Raw genomic sequence first — 13507 nt, forward strand, 5'->3', positions numbered from 1 at the left:
TCTCCTCCAGTACATTACATCTCCAGACTTTGGGTGGCGCCTGACACAGGAAAAAATGCCTAGAGCTAGTGGGGGCTATACTAATGCAATTACGAAGACCCACTAAGTTTAAATAAAAGGCCCTCCTTCACCAGAAGAGGAATGCGCATCTCTAAAGTGCAGTATTAGGAAATTCCTGGCCAAGTGACTCATTTTATCAACCAATGTCCCCATCAGCTGTGGAGCATCTGACCAAGACGGCGATCATGCCAGTATAACTGCAGAGGGTGCTAAAATCTCAGGACCCGGACAGGAAGCCATGAGGAACTGACCCTGGAAACATTTAACACCCGAACTCTCTCGAGTGAGGCTAGCTTACCAGGTCTCTTTGAGTAAGTATTAGACATTGTTTGGGATATTATTGGCCTTTGAGAGGTTAGAAGAACTCATGAAGCTTATAAAGTGCTGACTACTGGCCAAACCCTCCGCAATAGAGGATATCCCAACAAGAAGTACGCAGTAGAATTCCTAATCGTTAACGACATAGCAGGCAACACTGATGAATTCTATAGCATTAATGAGAGGGTAGCTGTAGCCGTATTAAAACTTAAAAAGTGGTATAGCTTAAAGATAGTACAAGCCTACGCTTCAACCTCCAGTCATGTTGATGATGCAGTATATCAGTATTCAGTATCAGTATTCAGTATTCAGTATTCAGTATATATCAATATCAGTATGAAGACGTGGAATTAGTGATGAAAAAAGCCCAAATCCTGTATACTGTAGTTAAGGGCGACTTCAAGGCGAAAGTAGGAAAAAAGCTGCCTGGTGAATAAGGAATTGGCAACTACGGCGTCGATTTTAGAAACACTGCAGGAGAGATGTTGGTAGAATTCGCAAAAAAGGAATAAGCTGCGAATAACAAACACTTTATTCGGGAAGCGTTCGAACAAATAGTAGACCTAGAAAAGCCGTAATGGTGAAGCTAGATTTCAAACTGATTTCATTTTTTGTACCCAGCCCTGCATATTGCAGGATGTAGATAGGGTAAAGTGTAGTGACGATAGTTTACTGAGTACTAGGATTCCCCTTATTTCAAAGAGAGCAAGAGTAAAATTGCTCAAGAAAAAACAGGCCAACCTAATAAATAATATTCAAATTATAACGTAAGCAAGACGGACAAAGAAGTAAAATATTGGCGCAGCATGAAATCAATGTGATGGAAACTTGGCGTAGCACAATACAACAAGTATGCAAGAAAAATAAGCAGTGTAATACCATCAGCAACTTCGAAGATATAGTAAAAACCGCAGAATAATTCTATACTGAGCTATGTAATACCGAGAGCAACCACGATACCTCCATTCAAAGTAGTAATGAAAAGATAATAGAGGATATTTCTTTAACTAGCGATGAAGTCAGAGGTGCCTTACAAGACATGAAACGAGGAAAAACACCAGGGGAAGATAGAATAACCGTCGATTTTTTCAAAGATGGACGAGGTATCATGCTTCAAAAGCTTGCCGCCCTTTATTCAAAATTTTTCACGAATTCCACGGTCCCAGAAAACTGGAAGAATGCCAGCATTATACTAATTCACAAAAAGGGACAGCTCAAATTATTGAAAAATTATACGCCATTAGCTTACTTTCAGTATTGTGAAACATATACACAAAGATAACTTATGATGAAATAAGGGCAACACTTCAGTCAACAGAGAGAACAGGCTGGCTTCAGGAATGGATACTGTACGACGAATTACATCTACGTATAAATCAGGTAATCACCAAATCTGCAGAGTACGATTAGCCTCTCTATATGCCTCTAATATATTACGGAATACGAGATACCAGCAGTCAAAGTGGCATTACGTAATGAAGCAGTACAGAAGGCTAACGTAAAAGTCTTGGAAAATATGTACAGACTCCACAGCTACCTTATTTCTCCACAAGAAAAGTAGAAAGATCCCTATAAAGAAAGAGGTCAGACAAGGAGACAGAATATTTCCAATGCTATTCACTGCATGCTTGGAGGAAGTATTCAAGCTGTTAAACTGGGAAGGCTTACAAATAAATATCAACAACAATTATGCCAGCAACCTTAGGTTTGCACATGACAGTGTCCTGTTCAGCAACACTCGGGACAAATGACAACAAATGATTAAGCACCTTTACAGAGAAAGCCTAAGAGTGGGGTTGAAGATTAATATGCAGAAGCCAAGGATAAGGATCAATAGCCCGGCAAGGGATCAATTCCACGCCAGTTATCATCAATGTGATCAATATCCGCAATATGATCAATGCCAATAATGATCATTAGCCATGGAAGTGTTCACATACTCGAACAGCATGGGCATACATCTGAACCTGAAATAGTGTCAGTTCGTCGCGTGCAAGCTTACGGCTGTAGGTCACGTCCCATCCCAAGTCAAAATCCTTCCCGACATTTCAAAATCTCAGTCTGTAGCAGAGTTTTCAAAAACCTAAAACACTCAAAGTACTCTGCGCCTACATTGGCCTCTGATCTTGCTTTAGACGATTTTTTCGCAATTTTACCGCAATTATATCATAAGCCGCGCGCACAACTTATCCTCCTGGTAAACTGACAAACTGCATTCGTGGCATGAAGCCGTCTTCTCACGTCTCCGCCTATACATCCACAATACGACCCGATTGCTCCAACTGATGTGTGCACCAATTCTAGCGGTATTGACCTGGAGCTGTGCTTGCGCAGCGCAAACCTGGCTACTCCGTGTACATCTTTGGGTACAGCAGTCGTGCAATGACCAAATCAGAAGGCCACTGCAGCGTCAAAGAAAAAGAATGCCTTGCCATTGTTCGGCCTCTTGGAAAATTTCCCTCTATTTATACAGCCGCCCTTTCACGGAGGTAACTGAACATGACGGCCTTTGTTGATAATGCTCTTTAAAAGACTCGTCTGGACGTCTTGCCCGGTAGGCCCTTCGCATTCAAGTCTGTGACCAGCGCCTAGTTTAACGCTCCGGCACCCAGCACGCTCAAGAAGACGCTCTGCCGTGCTCTCCGCTACCGCACGATACTGCTTCCATCTCCACCTCTGAGGCGATGTCGTCGGCCGACATCCACCCCTTTGCATCAAAATAGCGCAAGGGTACCTGGGTGCTCTTTCTTTGAATGTCTTTTCCGGCTCGTCTGCATCTCTCATCTGCACTTTCCAGCGTCACCAAGCTACCCATTTTGCCATCTGGTATGACCTGTATCGACGCACCTACCATCCTTGTGGTCGTAAGTGGTTTGCTTGTTATTTCGATGAGTTTGCGTCCTGATATGAATTCTTCTTTCTACACCGACTCACAATGTTCACACGCAGCCACTTTCAAGCCGTATGAGCCCCTACCAACATTGTTACTGGCAAGGAATGTTAAGTGTTGTACGAAAATTTGAATGCTTGCGTCCGCAATGCCATCGCACCAAATCCCCTTAGTTAAAATAGCGCAGTCAGTGCTCGGCTCGTGCCTTCGACTTTGTGGGAATTCATCGGCACGGGCCGCTACCACTAACACCCACTGGCAAACGGTGCATTACTGTCGCAGTAGATAACCTTACATGGTATGCTGAAATCGCTGATCTACTTGCAGACACCGCAAATGGCGTTGCGTCCTTTATGCCCCACCGTTTAATTGTTTGTCATGGCGCATCTCAGGAACTGCTGAGTGGTAGAGACTGTGTGTTTTCTTTGCAGGCCATTGACGACGTGCTCGCTCCAAGCCGCGTTGTTCAGTGATCAATCTCGGCGCACCATCCTCATACTAATGGGTTTACGGAGCATTTGAATCGAACGCTGGTGACGTGCTTGCCACATACATCTTACTGGATTATACAAACTCGGACGTCATTCTCATGTTTGTAACTTAAGCACATAGTACGGCTACACAAAGTACTTTAGGTTTTGCAGCATACTTTCCCCTCTACGCTCCGAATCCTTCGCACTCCAAAGATAAGGCTTTACCGTATAAGTCAGACGCGCAACGTCGTGCTTCTGTTTTGGTCGTCACCAGATATCGCCGTCCGGTCATCGTAGTTAACCCAAACTTTCTTCTCCGACGATCAACAATGACGAAAATGCAATCGTGATTGTGGATACCAAACCGACCTTCACTTCCGGCACACTTGTCTTGTCGTCCGTGCCTTTTACCACGTCTGAAAATTCGACACAACGTCTCTAGAATCGCGAACGGACCTCTGAACTATCTCATAGAGCCGCTTACGACGACAACCAACATGCACCGCTGTGACGGTTTCTTGTTGACGTTGGCCGGCTGAAACAGTTATGACCGACTCGTCTCCATGTCGTTTGTCGACATAATGACTAAGCTTTTGCACGGGGGTAATTAGAACAAACAAGAAGAGAGGACGAGCAAGGCCGGTCAAAGCGTCTATTCGGTATCTGCAGTGAACCACTCATGAAGCCAGATGGTCACTGCTTGGCACAAGTGTAAGCCGCTCGGGCATCCAGCTGTGTACTTGCTCTGTGTAGCCTGACTTCTCGGTTACAATTGACCATACATACTGAAATATTGAACACACCCTGTTACAAGGAGTCCGATACGGCCACATAAGCAAACTCAGGAAGAAGGAAGTTGATCGACATTTTCTTCACAGACACTTCAATGCAAAACCTTCTCGGTCGGTAAATCTTAATAATTGTGAATTTCAAAGATGATGAAACGGATTAGTAAAATACTACGGCTATTTGGCCGGACGTCGTCTTTGAATTCAAGTATACACTATTTGTTCTTTTTTTTAAGGCACCTGCCACATTCCAGCGCATCATCGATGTGGTGCTCACAGATCTCAAGTGACAGACCTGTCTCGTTTCTTGGATGATGTCCTATTGTCTGTACATTCTGACAGTCACCTGACGGGGCTTGAAACAGTAGAATAGGCAACCAAGTTGTATGGACTCAACCTGAAACCTAGAAACTGCCGCTTCTTGGATGCAAATCCCAAGTATCTGTGACAGAATTACGGCACGCATGCATGCACCCAAAATAGTCAAATAGCTTAGCCATCGCACTGAAGAGTCACAGAGCTCTGGAGACATATCAGATTTCAGGACAGCGCTTAGCTCAGTGCACTAGCCTGCTCAGCAACATGCGTGTCCACGAATTACGGAAGGGACGAATAGTTACTTTATGGCCATGATATCAAGTATAGAAGTGGCAAAAATGAGCACTTTGACGCCGTGTTGCGAGTTGGCTAGCTTATGACCAGATGCCTGCGGAAGATTGCTTGTAGAACAGCTAACAAATTAATTACACAACATATTATATTAAAATCTCCAGTGCAAAGCAGTACTTCATCCGGTGCTAGTAATTAACTTCAAGTATATCAAAGGCAGTAAAGCACAACCAAGAAAGGGCCATATCACGCTAATCATATGGCATACAGCTCGAAATTGTGCCATGAAAGAATATAGACTTTTAAAATGTATTTACCTCTAATAAATCAGTGAAATTGGGCTTGTCGTATTTAAAAGGCTCAGAGGCACCGTGTTGACTAGCAGCTGCGAGGGTAAAAAGAAAACTCAGATAAAGTAAAAACATGGCTACTGTGTTCTATCGCGTCGACGCCTTCCACTAGGAAAGGTTTCCTGGTATATATATATACTCAAGAACGTACCCTTTTATGACAGTGGTCTCCGTATTATTTTATACATGTTGCCTCCAACAGCACTACGCATTCAATGACGTTACTAGTGACGTAAATTAGGGCGCAACAAATAACGAAAAACCAGCGCTGCTTCTCAAGTGTGACATTTGGCACAATTTTCAGATGTCATTATTCATTGCCCAGCCTATACACATAGGCTCTGCTTTAGTTAGAGCATGTGGAGTGCATTGCGAGATTATATGTGAAAGAGTGCGTGGACACTCCTTGACATATACCATGACAAAATGATACGTTGACAAGAACGCACGTCCGCAGTCCCCCCGCATTCTTGTTTTATTTTCTTTTTTCTGTAGGCCGGTCCTAATTATTTCCATCTGGTTTGAGAAAATATACAAATGTATAAAGAACCCCTGTATCTTAGGGCCATATTGACGAAACCATCAGCCAACTGTCAAGTATAAAGGTGTGGTGTGCCTCAAAAAATTGGGACGAACACATCTTACGATGACTGTGGACGGTAAGAAGTTTAGCTTTGAGTATTGAAAGCTACCGTAAGAGAACAGGGAAATGCTCATCTTGACGTCCTGATGAATCCAGCGTTCAGATTTTGCTGGAGTACATTATTCAGCCCCCCTTTTCCTTCGAACGACTGTCTTGCCCAATAGCGCAAAGGGCTACTCGAACACTGACGTGACAGAGAAGTATGCTCCTGCGCAAATTAAACCTGGAGATGCGCTGGCAACAATTTTCTTCCTTTTGATGACACTAAGAAACCTGTCTTTCCATTAGATCCATCGATAGGCGTGCTATTGATGGTTAGCTCGTCCTTCCAAGAGTCGTTAACTTCATGTCCGGTCATGACAGCATACATGCAAGCTCCAAGTCCGTCGTAACTAATGCGGCAATGTCGAGTTTCACCCCTCTAAATACTGCGTCAACAACTCGAGTACTGTAGCATTCGGGTCGTGCCATCATAGCTGTGCACATTCAGTATTCTCTGGACGAATCTCGTACTGCTGTATCAAATGGATGTTTAGGAGACTATCGGATGCCACGTTGTCGACTATCACTTGCAGCACCTGCAGGCAGTTTTATAAAGAATGCACATCGCGTGGACCAGTAGAAATCTTCATAAAGTCAAACAAGCCACCAACACAATAGACCTCCTGGTCTTTATTATAGGAAACGGCATGGCGAACCCCAGCGAAGATGAACTGAAAAACATATTTGGCTTTCTGACGCCCCTGGACGTCGTGTTTTACGGTTATTTCGCGGTATGATCACCCTTAAATGCCAATTCAACCCGAACTGCCCGGTCGTAGGCCGCCTCTGCGTCAGCTGCTGTGAAAAGACGCGTAGAGGTTCCAGAGAGATCAGGAAAACATCGCTTTCCTCGCCCTGTTACATGCATTCGCACACATAATTAGCTCTCAGTTTCGAGAAAGAAGCGCGCTTTGGCGTCCAAACAGGCGCAAGTAAGTATGGTGTTCCCACCATCTACAGCCGAGTCATCACCGTAAACTGCACTGAGTTGCTACTTCTAACCACACCCTATCGGCCACGGTAACACAACTACTCAGTCATAGAAAAAAGGATGCTTTGCTATGCCCCACAAATTGACATTTATCTCAGCGACGCACACTATTTAATACAAACAGATCGCTTGGCACAATCATGGATTTCTATGTTTGAATACCAGAGTGGCCGTCTCGCTCACGTGGCATTGACCATACAGAAATATGACTAAAAGACAGCTTACCAGAGAAGAACCCCCAACTTCGTTGCAGACGCCCTCTATCGTGCGCTATTGCGAGTAGACTTTCAAATTACCCAAAAGGTCCTGGTGGTGCAAAGGAATTCCGCGACACTCTCTTCACCCGTGACCAGTTGCTGGTGGTGCAGCAACAAGACGCCGCATTCTTGAAGGCGTTTCGGACCGTGGGCGTACGGTTTCAGTTGCGCTTTCTGAGAGTTACGACTTCTACCTACAGAGTGGAGACGCTCTGCTTAGGCGCTGCATCCCTGTTGCGAACATATATACCAGTAAACCAGCATCCGCGCTGTCATACCAAAGTCTCTTCAACATGCTTACTTGAAATACTTTCGTGTCTCCTCCTTAGCCCCGCGCAGGGGTGTCTGCGTCAACAGGCGTTTGGTGTGTTGCGACACCACGTACCCGAGCGCATGAGGGCTGGACCCTCCCACGTGTAGCCGCGCGTGGCCTAGCCGTGTCGGCCGGACATAGGCGTTGAACCGATGTCGAGTGTTCTGAGCTTTAAGGTGGAGGCAATATACTTCTTTGGCCTCTGCTACACATAGACGTCATCTTCAGACGGACTCACCGGGGGCAAATCTGCAGTCGCCTTTCCCTGTCCTCCTCTCCAATCTTTGTCTATGTTTCTCGCCTTTTTACCTTACTGGTCTTCTCTTCACTTTTTATCACTTGCGAATTCCCTGGCGGGAAGAATTAAGCTCGCATGGCTGGCCATCCATGGTTATCCTGTATTTGGTTATAGCAGTGATGTACGGCGGGCGTTGGCCGGGCTTCTCTTGCAGAAATTTCTGTCGCGTCCCCTTGTTGGTTTGCATGGTGGGTTGCTGGCATCGCTGCCAAAAACCCTATGTCTACTTTTGGAGAAAGATTTTCCTAAACTCCCCGATCGCCCTCAGAGACGAGGGCGCACCAAAGATGTATTTTAGTTTTTCGGACTCCAGGTCCACAACTTCCCTCGTTTCCATGTAGTCCACTCGGAGAAACTAGACGAATCAGTGCGAACCATTTCGCCGTTCCTTGTTTCTAAGTCTTTGACTGTAGGCTTTGGTCCAGGATATAGGTCGTCGAGGATTGCATGGATGATCTCTTCTTGGAGCTCCTGGATCAGAAACAATATGAGAAACTTCCGAAGCTAATATCATTTGGGGAGGCCCAAGTAACGGTGACCCCGCATGGTACTATGCTCACAACCCGCGGCGTTGCGACGGACGATGATTTGCTCTAGCTGACTGAGTCTGAATACTTGGAGAGCTTCAGTGAGCAGAATGTAATCAATGTCATGAGAATTAGGATCCGGCGGCATGGCTAAGAAATCCAGACCAAGCACCTGATACTCACCTCCGGCTCAAGTGTCCTGCCCGAGTCCATCGCAGCCGGCAGCATGAAGGTTCGCGTTACGCATACGTGCCGAATCCTCTCCGATGTGTTAAAAGCCAGCGTTTCGGACATTGTTCACAGAGCTGCCGATGCCGCCAAACTTCTGCGATATGCAGTGCCCATGAACACCCCTCTGAATCTTCAGAGGGCTCTCTCCACTGTGTAAATGGTGATGGGGAGCGCACCGCGTACTCACCGTCGTGCCCATCCTGGAAATAAGAAAAGGAAGCCGTGTAATTAAAGTAAAAGAAAACATAAGTTGCAAGGAGGCACGCAGGCGGGTATCCCTCCTTCCAAAAACAACTTTGCCGATGTCACGCGTCAGGGCGCAGCGACACAACGGCTTGCGGCGGCTGCCCGGCCCACAAGCAGCGAGCCGGCAGAGACCTCATCTTCCCCCTTCTACCCCCGCCTCGGCAGTTGCACCTAGCAATGCTCCGCCACCCCTGCAGAAGGGGCGATCCACCTCCGGGCAGATGGCTTCAAAGGTCCCGTCCAACGTACCAAGGCCTTCACGTCAAACATGGCGTTAAGAAGAGCGCGTGTCCAGCGCCTCGCAAAAGGCGATGGACACAACGACCTTCCAGACAGTGGCAGCAGTGCCTAAGGAGCGGCAAGACTTCCGCGTCACGGAGCCTGGAAAGGGCCCGTGAGCTAATCTTGGTCTCTTGAACACACAACACAAAACACATTTATCATAATAGAAACACAAATACTACAATGGAATGTTAGATGACGTCTTTATAATCTTGACAATATAAAATAAATCATACACAAACCTAATTCAACGTTGCTGAGCGCTCAAGCGTCAAATCTGAAACCTACGGACACTAATTTGCTTCGTAATTACTTCATTTTCCGAAAGGACCGTGACGAGGCTAATGCCTCTGGCGGTGTAGCAATAGTTGCCTGTAGCTTAGTATGTAGCTTACCGACAAGTCGCCCTTGTCGTCCGTTGAGGCAGTGTCAGTTCGAGCCGTTCTTTTTAATAATTATTCATCTAGAAAATAGAGACTTATATAAGGTCATTAATTAGCTTACCGTCCCTTATATACTTACGGGAGATTTTAACGCCCATAACACGATGTGAGGAGACTCACGTTGCAACGTGAGAGGTCGAATCATTGAAAATTACCTTTTAACCTACAGTGCGTGCCTCGGTAATAAGAAAGAAGCAACGTATAAGGAACCACATCTTCATAGGTACTCATCAATAGACCAGCGGTCGGCTGCACTTATATCGTTCCTGATTTAGAATGGGGTATAATTTAGAAGCCAATCGGAAGTGATCATTTCCTAGTGTACGCTAAATTTCGCAAACTAACATGACTTCCCTCCGGACTTCCCTCGCTGGAAACTGCCTCAGCTGACTGGGAACCTTTTAGAGAATCCACCCCCTTACTACGTGATTTTATAGGTAATTTTATTATAGATCATTTTGTGTCATTATCTACCGCTTTTATCATTGACGCCGCTGAAGAGTTCACTCCTCAAACGAGAGGACCTTCATCCAAAAGAGGGGTCCGCTCAAAAGAGGCATGGGAGAGACAAAATGAAGCTTGGAACAAACTATGTAAATGGCCTACAGCTGAAAATCTAATACAATTTAAACATGGTAAATCACAGGGAAGAAGGACGCTACGACAGACAAAGAGGGCAAGCTAGTAGAGATTTCTCTCAGGTATAAATTCGTATACTGAAGAAGGTAATCTATGGGACGGGCTGGAAAGGCTCAAGTGACAAGAAATTCATCTGTTGCCCCTAGTGAACGATGAGGCGAACCTCTTCGAAGACCGAGGTGGCGCTCTTGGCGAAAACTTTCTGATCGCAGTTCTGATCCGCTGTATGGTACGCTATGTGGGCTCCGGGGTACCTCCCTACCCCTCAAAAAGAAGCCCTTGTCGGTGCGATTCTGAAACAAGGCAAAGACCCTCATTAGTAACAAGTAACCGCCCAATGGCCCTCACAACTTGTATATGCAATTTTTTTGAAAGAAATGATGAACACTCGACTCTTACACTTCCTTGAATCAAACAAAATGTTTGATCCATATCAGTGTCGCTTTAGAGTAGGACTGTCCACGACCTAACATCTCGTGCGCATCGAAGTAAACATACGCGACGCCTTTGTGCGTAAACAATCCTTCTTAACCATGTTTGTTGATACTGAAAATGCGTACGTTACAATTTGGCGTTACGGAATCCTGCGCGAACTATCAACACTGAGTATCAGCGACCCTATGTTAAACATTACAGAAACTTACCTAGACAACCGTACATTCCGGATGAACATAGGCACTGCCATGTGCATTCATAGAGGTAACTGGGGTACCCCTGGGAGGCGTACTGAGTGGCACGCTCTTTTTCGTTAAAATGAACACGCTTGATAAATCATTACCACCATCTATTATTATTCCGTCAAAGTATACGACATACAAGTATGCTTCAAATCCTGCAAGCCAACAGTGTACGAGAGACACGTACAAAAGTGCTTGAACAATGTTTCTAAATTGGCAGACAAAAACGGGTTCAAAATGAACTCCAACAAAAGTTCTTGCATTTTTCCCCAGGAAAAAAAGGGCTTGCTGCTGATCCCATTGTCGAAATATAAGGCCAGGAAATACCTGCGAAGAAAGAGCACAAATTCCTAGGTGTTATACATGGCTCCAGGTTTGCTTTCATTCCACACATAAAATACATTAAAACAAAATGTCTAAAAAGAATGAACTTCCTTCAAATCCTATCCCACCCAACATGGACTAGTGAGAGAAAGTGTTTATTGAATCTTTACAGGAGCCTAAGTCGCTCATGATTGGACTATGGTGCCGTGGTATATCACTCTGCCGCCCCGAGCGCGCTAAAGATGCTAGATCCCGTCCTCTATCTGGGTATCCGTCTGGCGACTTCCGAATTTAGAACAAGCCCTCTTGAAAGCCTGTACGTATAGCCAGGTGAGTGATCACTCCATTTGTAGAGAGCATACAACAGCTTCATCTGTTTTCTCAAAGTGCACTCTAATCAGTAACATCCGTGTTGCACCACCACTAATGACTTGACATGTGCAACCCTTCTTCATAATAGAACTTCTATGAGACTATCCTTACCCCTGCGTGTAAGATAACTTAAAGAAAACATCTATGTCCCAACTTTCGAGCATCGCCTAATGCCTCCAGCTAAGCTTTTACCGCCCTGGAAGTGGCAGGTGATAGAATGTGATGTATCATTTGTGGAAGTCACAAAGCACAATCCTGAGATCGAAATCGCTATGCATTTCCATTCTTGCTCCGAATTCTACACAGATGCGTCAAAATCACAAGCTCGCGTATCTTAGGCTGCTGTTGCTCTCTCTTTTTCTAATTCTGACCTATTTAACCCCTTAATAAGTATCTTAACTGCAGAATCCTATGCAGTACTGTCAGCGGTAAAACATATAAAGAAATTCAAAATTGATAGAGCAATCATATTCACAGGCTCGTTAAGTCTTGTAAAAGTGTTAATGTCTTTATAAAAGCATAGAAATTCTGTTTTTATTGAGCTTCAGTCAATCGTATGCAACATTTATTTATCGCATAGACATGTAGTAATATGCTGAGTACCTGGCCATAGAGGCATCGAGGGTAATGTACTAGCTGACAAAATGGCCGCATCACTCACAGTGCTAGCTATTGCTCCTACGGCTGCTGTCCCTGTTACACATCTGAAGCCTTTCCGACGAAACAAACTGCGAAGCCTCTGACAACGCTTCTGGAATGCTGAAACGAGTAACAACCTTCACGTCATTGAGCCAAAGTTCGGTTTCTGGCCCCCAACTACGAAGACACGAAGAACAATATGTCCTAATCAGTAAGCCCAGAATAGGATCCACATCTGGCACTCATAACTTTCTTTTGACTTGTAACGAGCCTCCCATCAAGGGCAGATGTGATGACAGGCTGACGGTCCTCCAAGTCATGCTGGAGTATCGGGAACCCAAAAGAGGCAGGAAGAATTATTTTCCTTTTTCATACCATTATCGTGTCCCTCCTCATCCGGCCGTTTCTTGGATAAGAACTGCTCTTTAAGACAATACCAGTCGTCGCTTTCTTGATTGATGCTGTGCTACATCTTATAAGCCCAATAAGTTTGTAGCGCATCCTCTTTACAGAGGATGCCGCTGTAATAGTTATTTTTGATAGCACGTGCCTCTTGAGCCTTGTGTTTTAAGGGCTCTCATGAGGCAGTAGTGTTCTAGCCAATTTTAGCATCTCACATATTCTGTATATTGCGCCATTCTTTTGCAATGTATTTGATTGCTCATAGTACTGGCGTTTTAATGCTCATATTAGACTGGCACTGTCGCGTCCCCTGCTCCGGTAAGAGCTAATGCAGAATACCAAAGAATTGTCAATGAAAGCGGGCAGTTTGCCAAAGAAAATAGGCGACTGAGAGAAGCGTTCCAGCGTTCAAAAACGTAATCGTGACCTTAAACCTAAACCTAAGTCCTTAGAGACGGCTAAATGTGATGTCGGCCCTAAAGCCACGCCAGCAGCTACTGCCCGCTCAACACATGCGGACGAACACAGTTGCATGACGCAAGGCATTGCGCACTGGCTTCAACAACAACCTCAGATCGAGCAGCAGCAGTTGCAGAGGCAAATGCAACGCTTAGTCATTGAGCTTCAGCAACAGACACAATATGTGGACGAGACGGTCGCGAATATCACGACCGCGATTCATGAGCGTTATCA

General features: G+C 45.2%; 1 protein-coding gene and 1 long non-coding RNA gene across 2 annotated transcripts in view; one reads left to right on the forward strand and one right to left on the reverse strand.

The window, feature by feature from the left end:
• Positions 1 to 8969, reverse strand: part of LOC142559634 (uncharacterized) — a 45671-nt gene extending 36702 nt beyond the window's left edge. Inside the window, exon 1 of the mRNA XM_075671206.1 lies at positions 8743 to 8969. Coding sequence (XP_075527321.1) covers positions 8743 to 8853 — 111 coding nt within the window. The 5' untranslated portion in view covers positions 8854 to 8969. The remainder of the gene's footprint in view (positions 1 to 8742) is intronic.
• The window catches only part of LOC142559635 (uncharacterized), a 59959-nt gene that overhangs the window by 35892 nt on the left and 10560 nt on the right, over positions 1 to 13507 (forward strand). Inside the window, exon 2 of the long non-coding RNA XR_012823184.1 lies at positions 11574 to 11731. This is a non-coding gene — a long non-coding RNA (uncharacterized LOC142559635). The remainder of the gene's footprint in view (positions 1 to 11573; positions 11732 to 13507) is intronic.

This window comes from Dermacentor variabilis, chromosome 10 (genome assembly GCF_050947875.1).
Source record: "Dermacentor variabilis isolate Ectoservices chromosome 10, ASM5094787v1, whole genome shotgun sequence".
In the NCBI taxonomy this organism is placed as follows: domain Eukaryota; kingdom Metazoa; phylum Arthropoda; class Arachnida; order Ixodida; family Ixodidae; genus Dermacentor; species Dermacentor variabilis.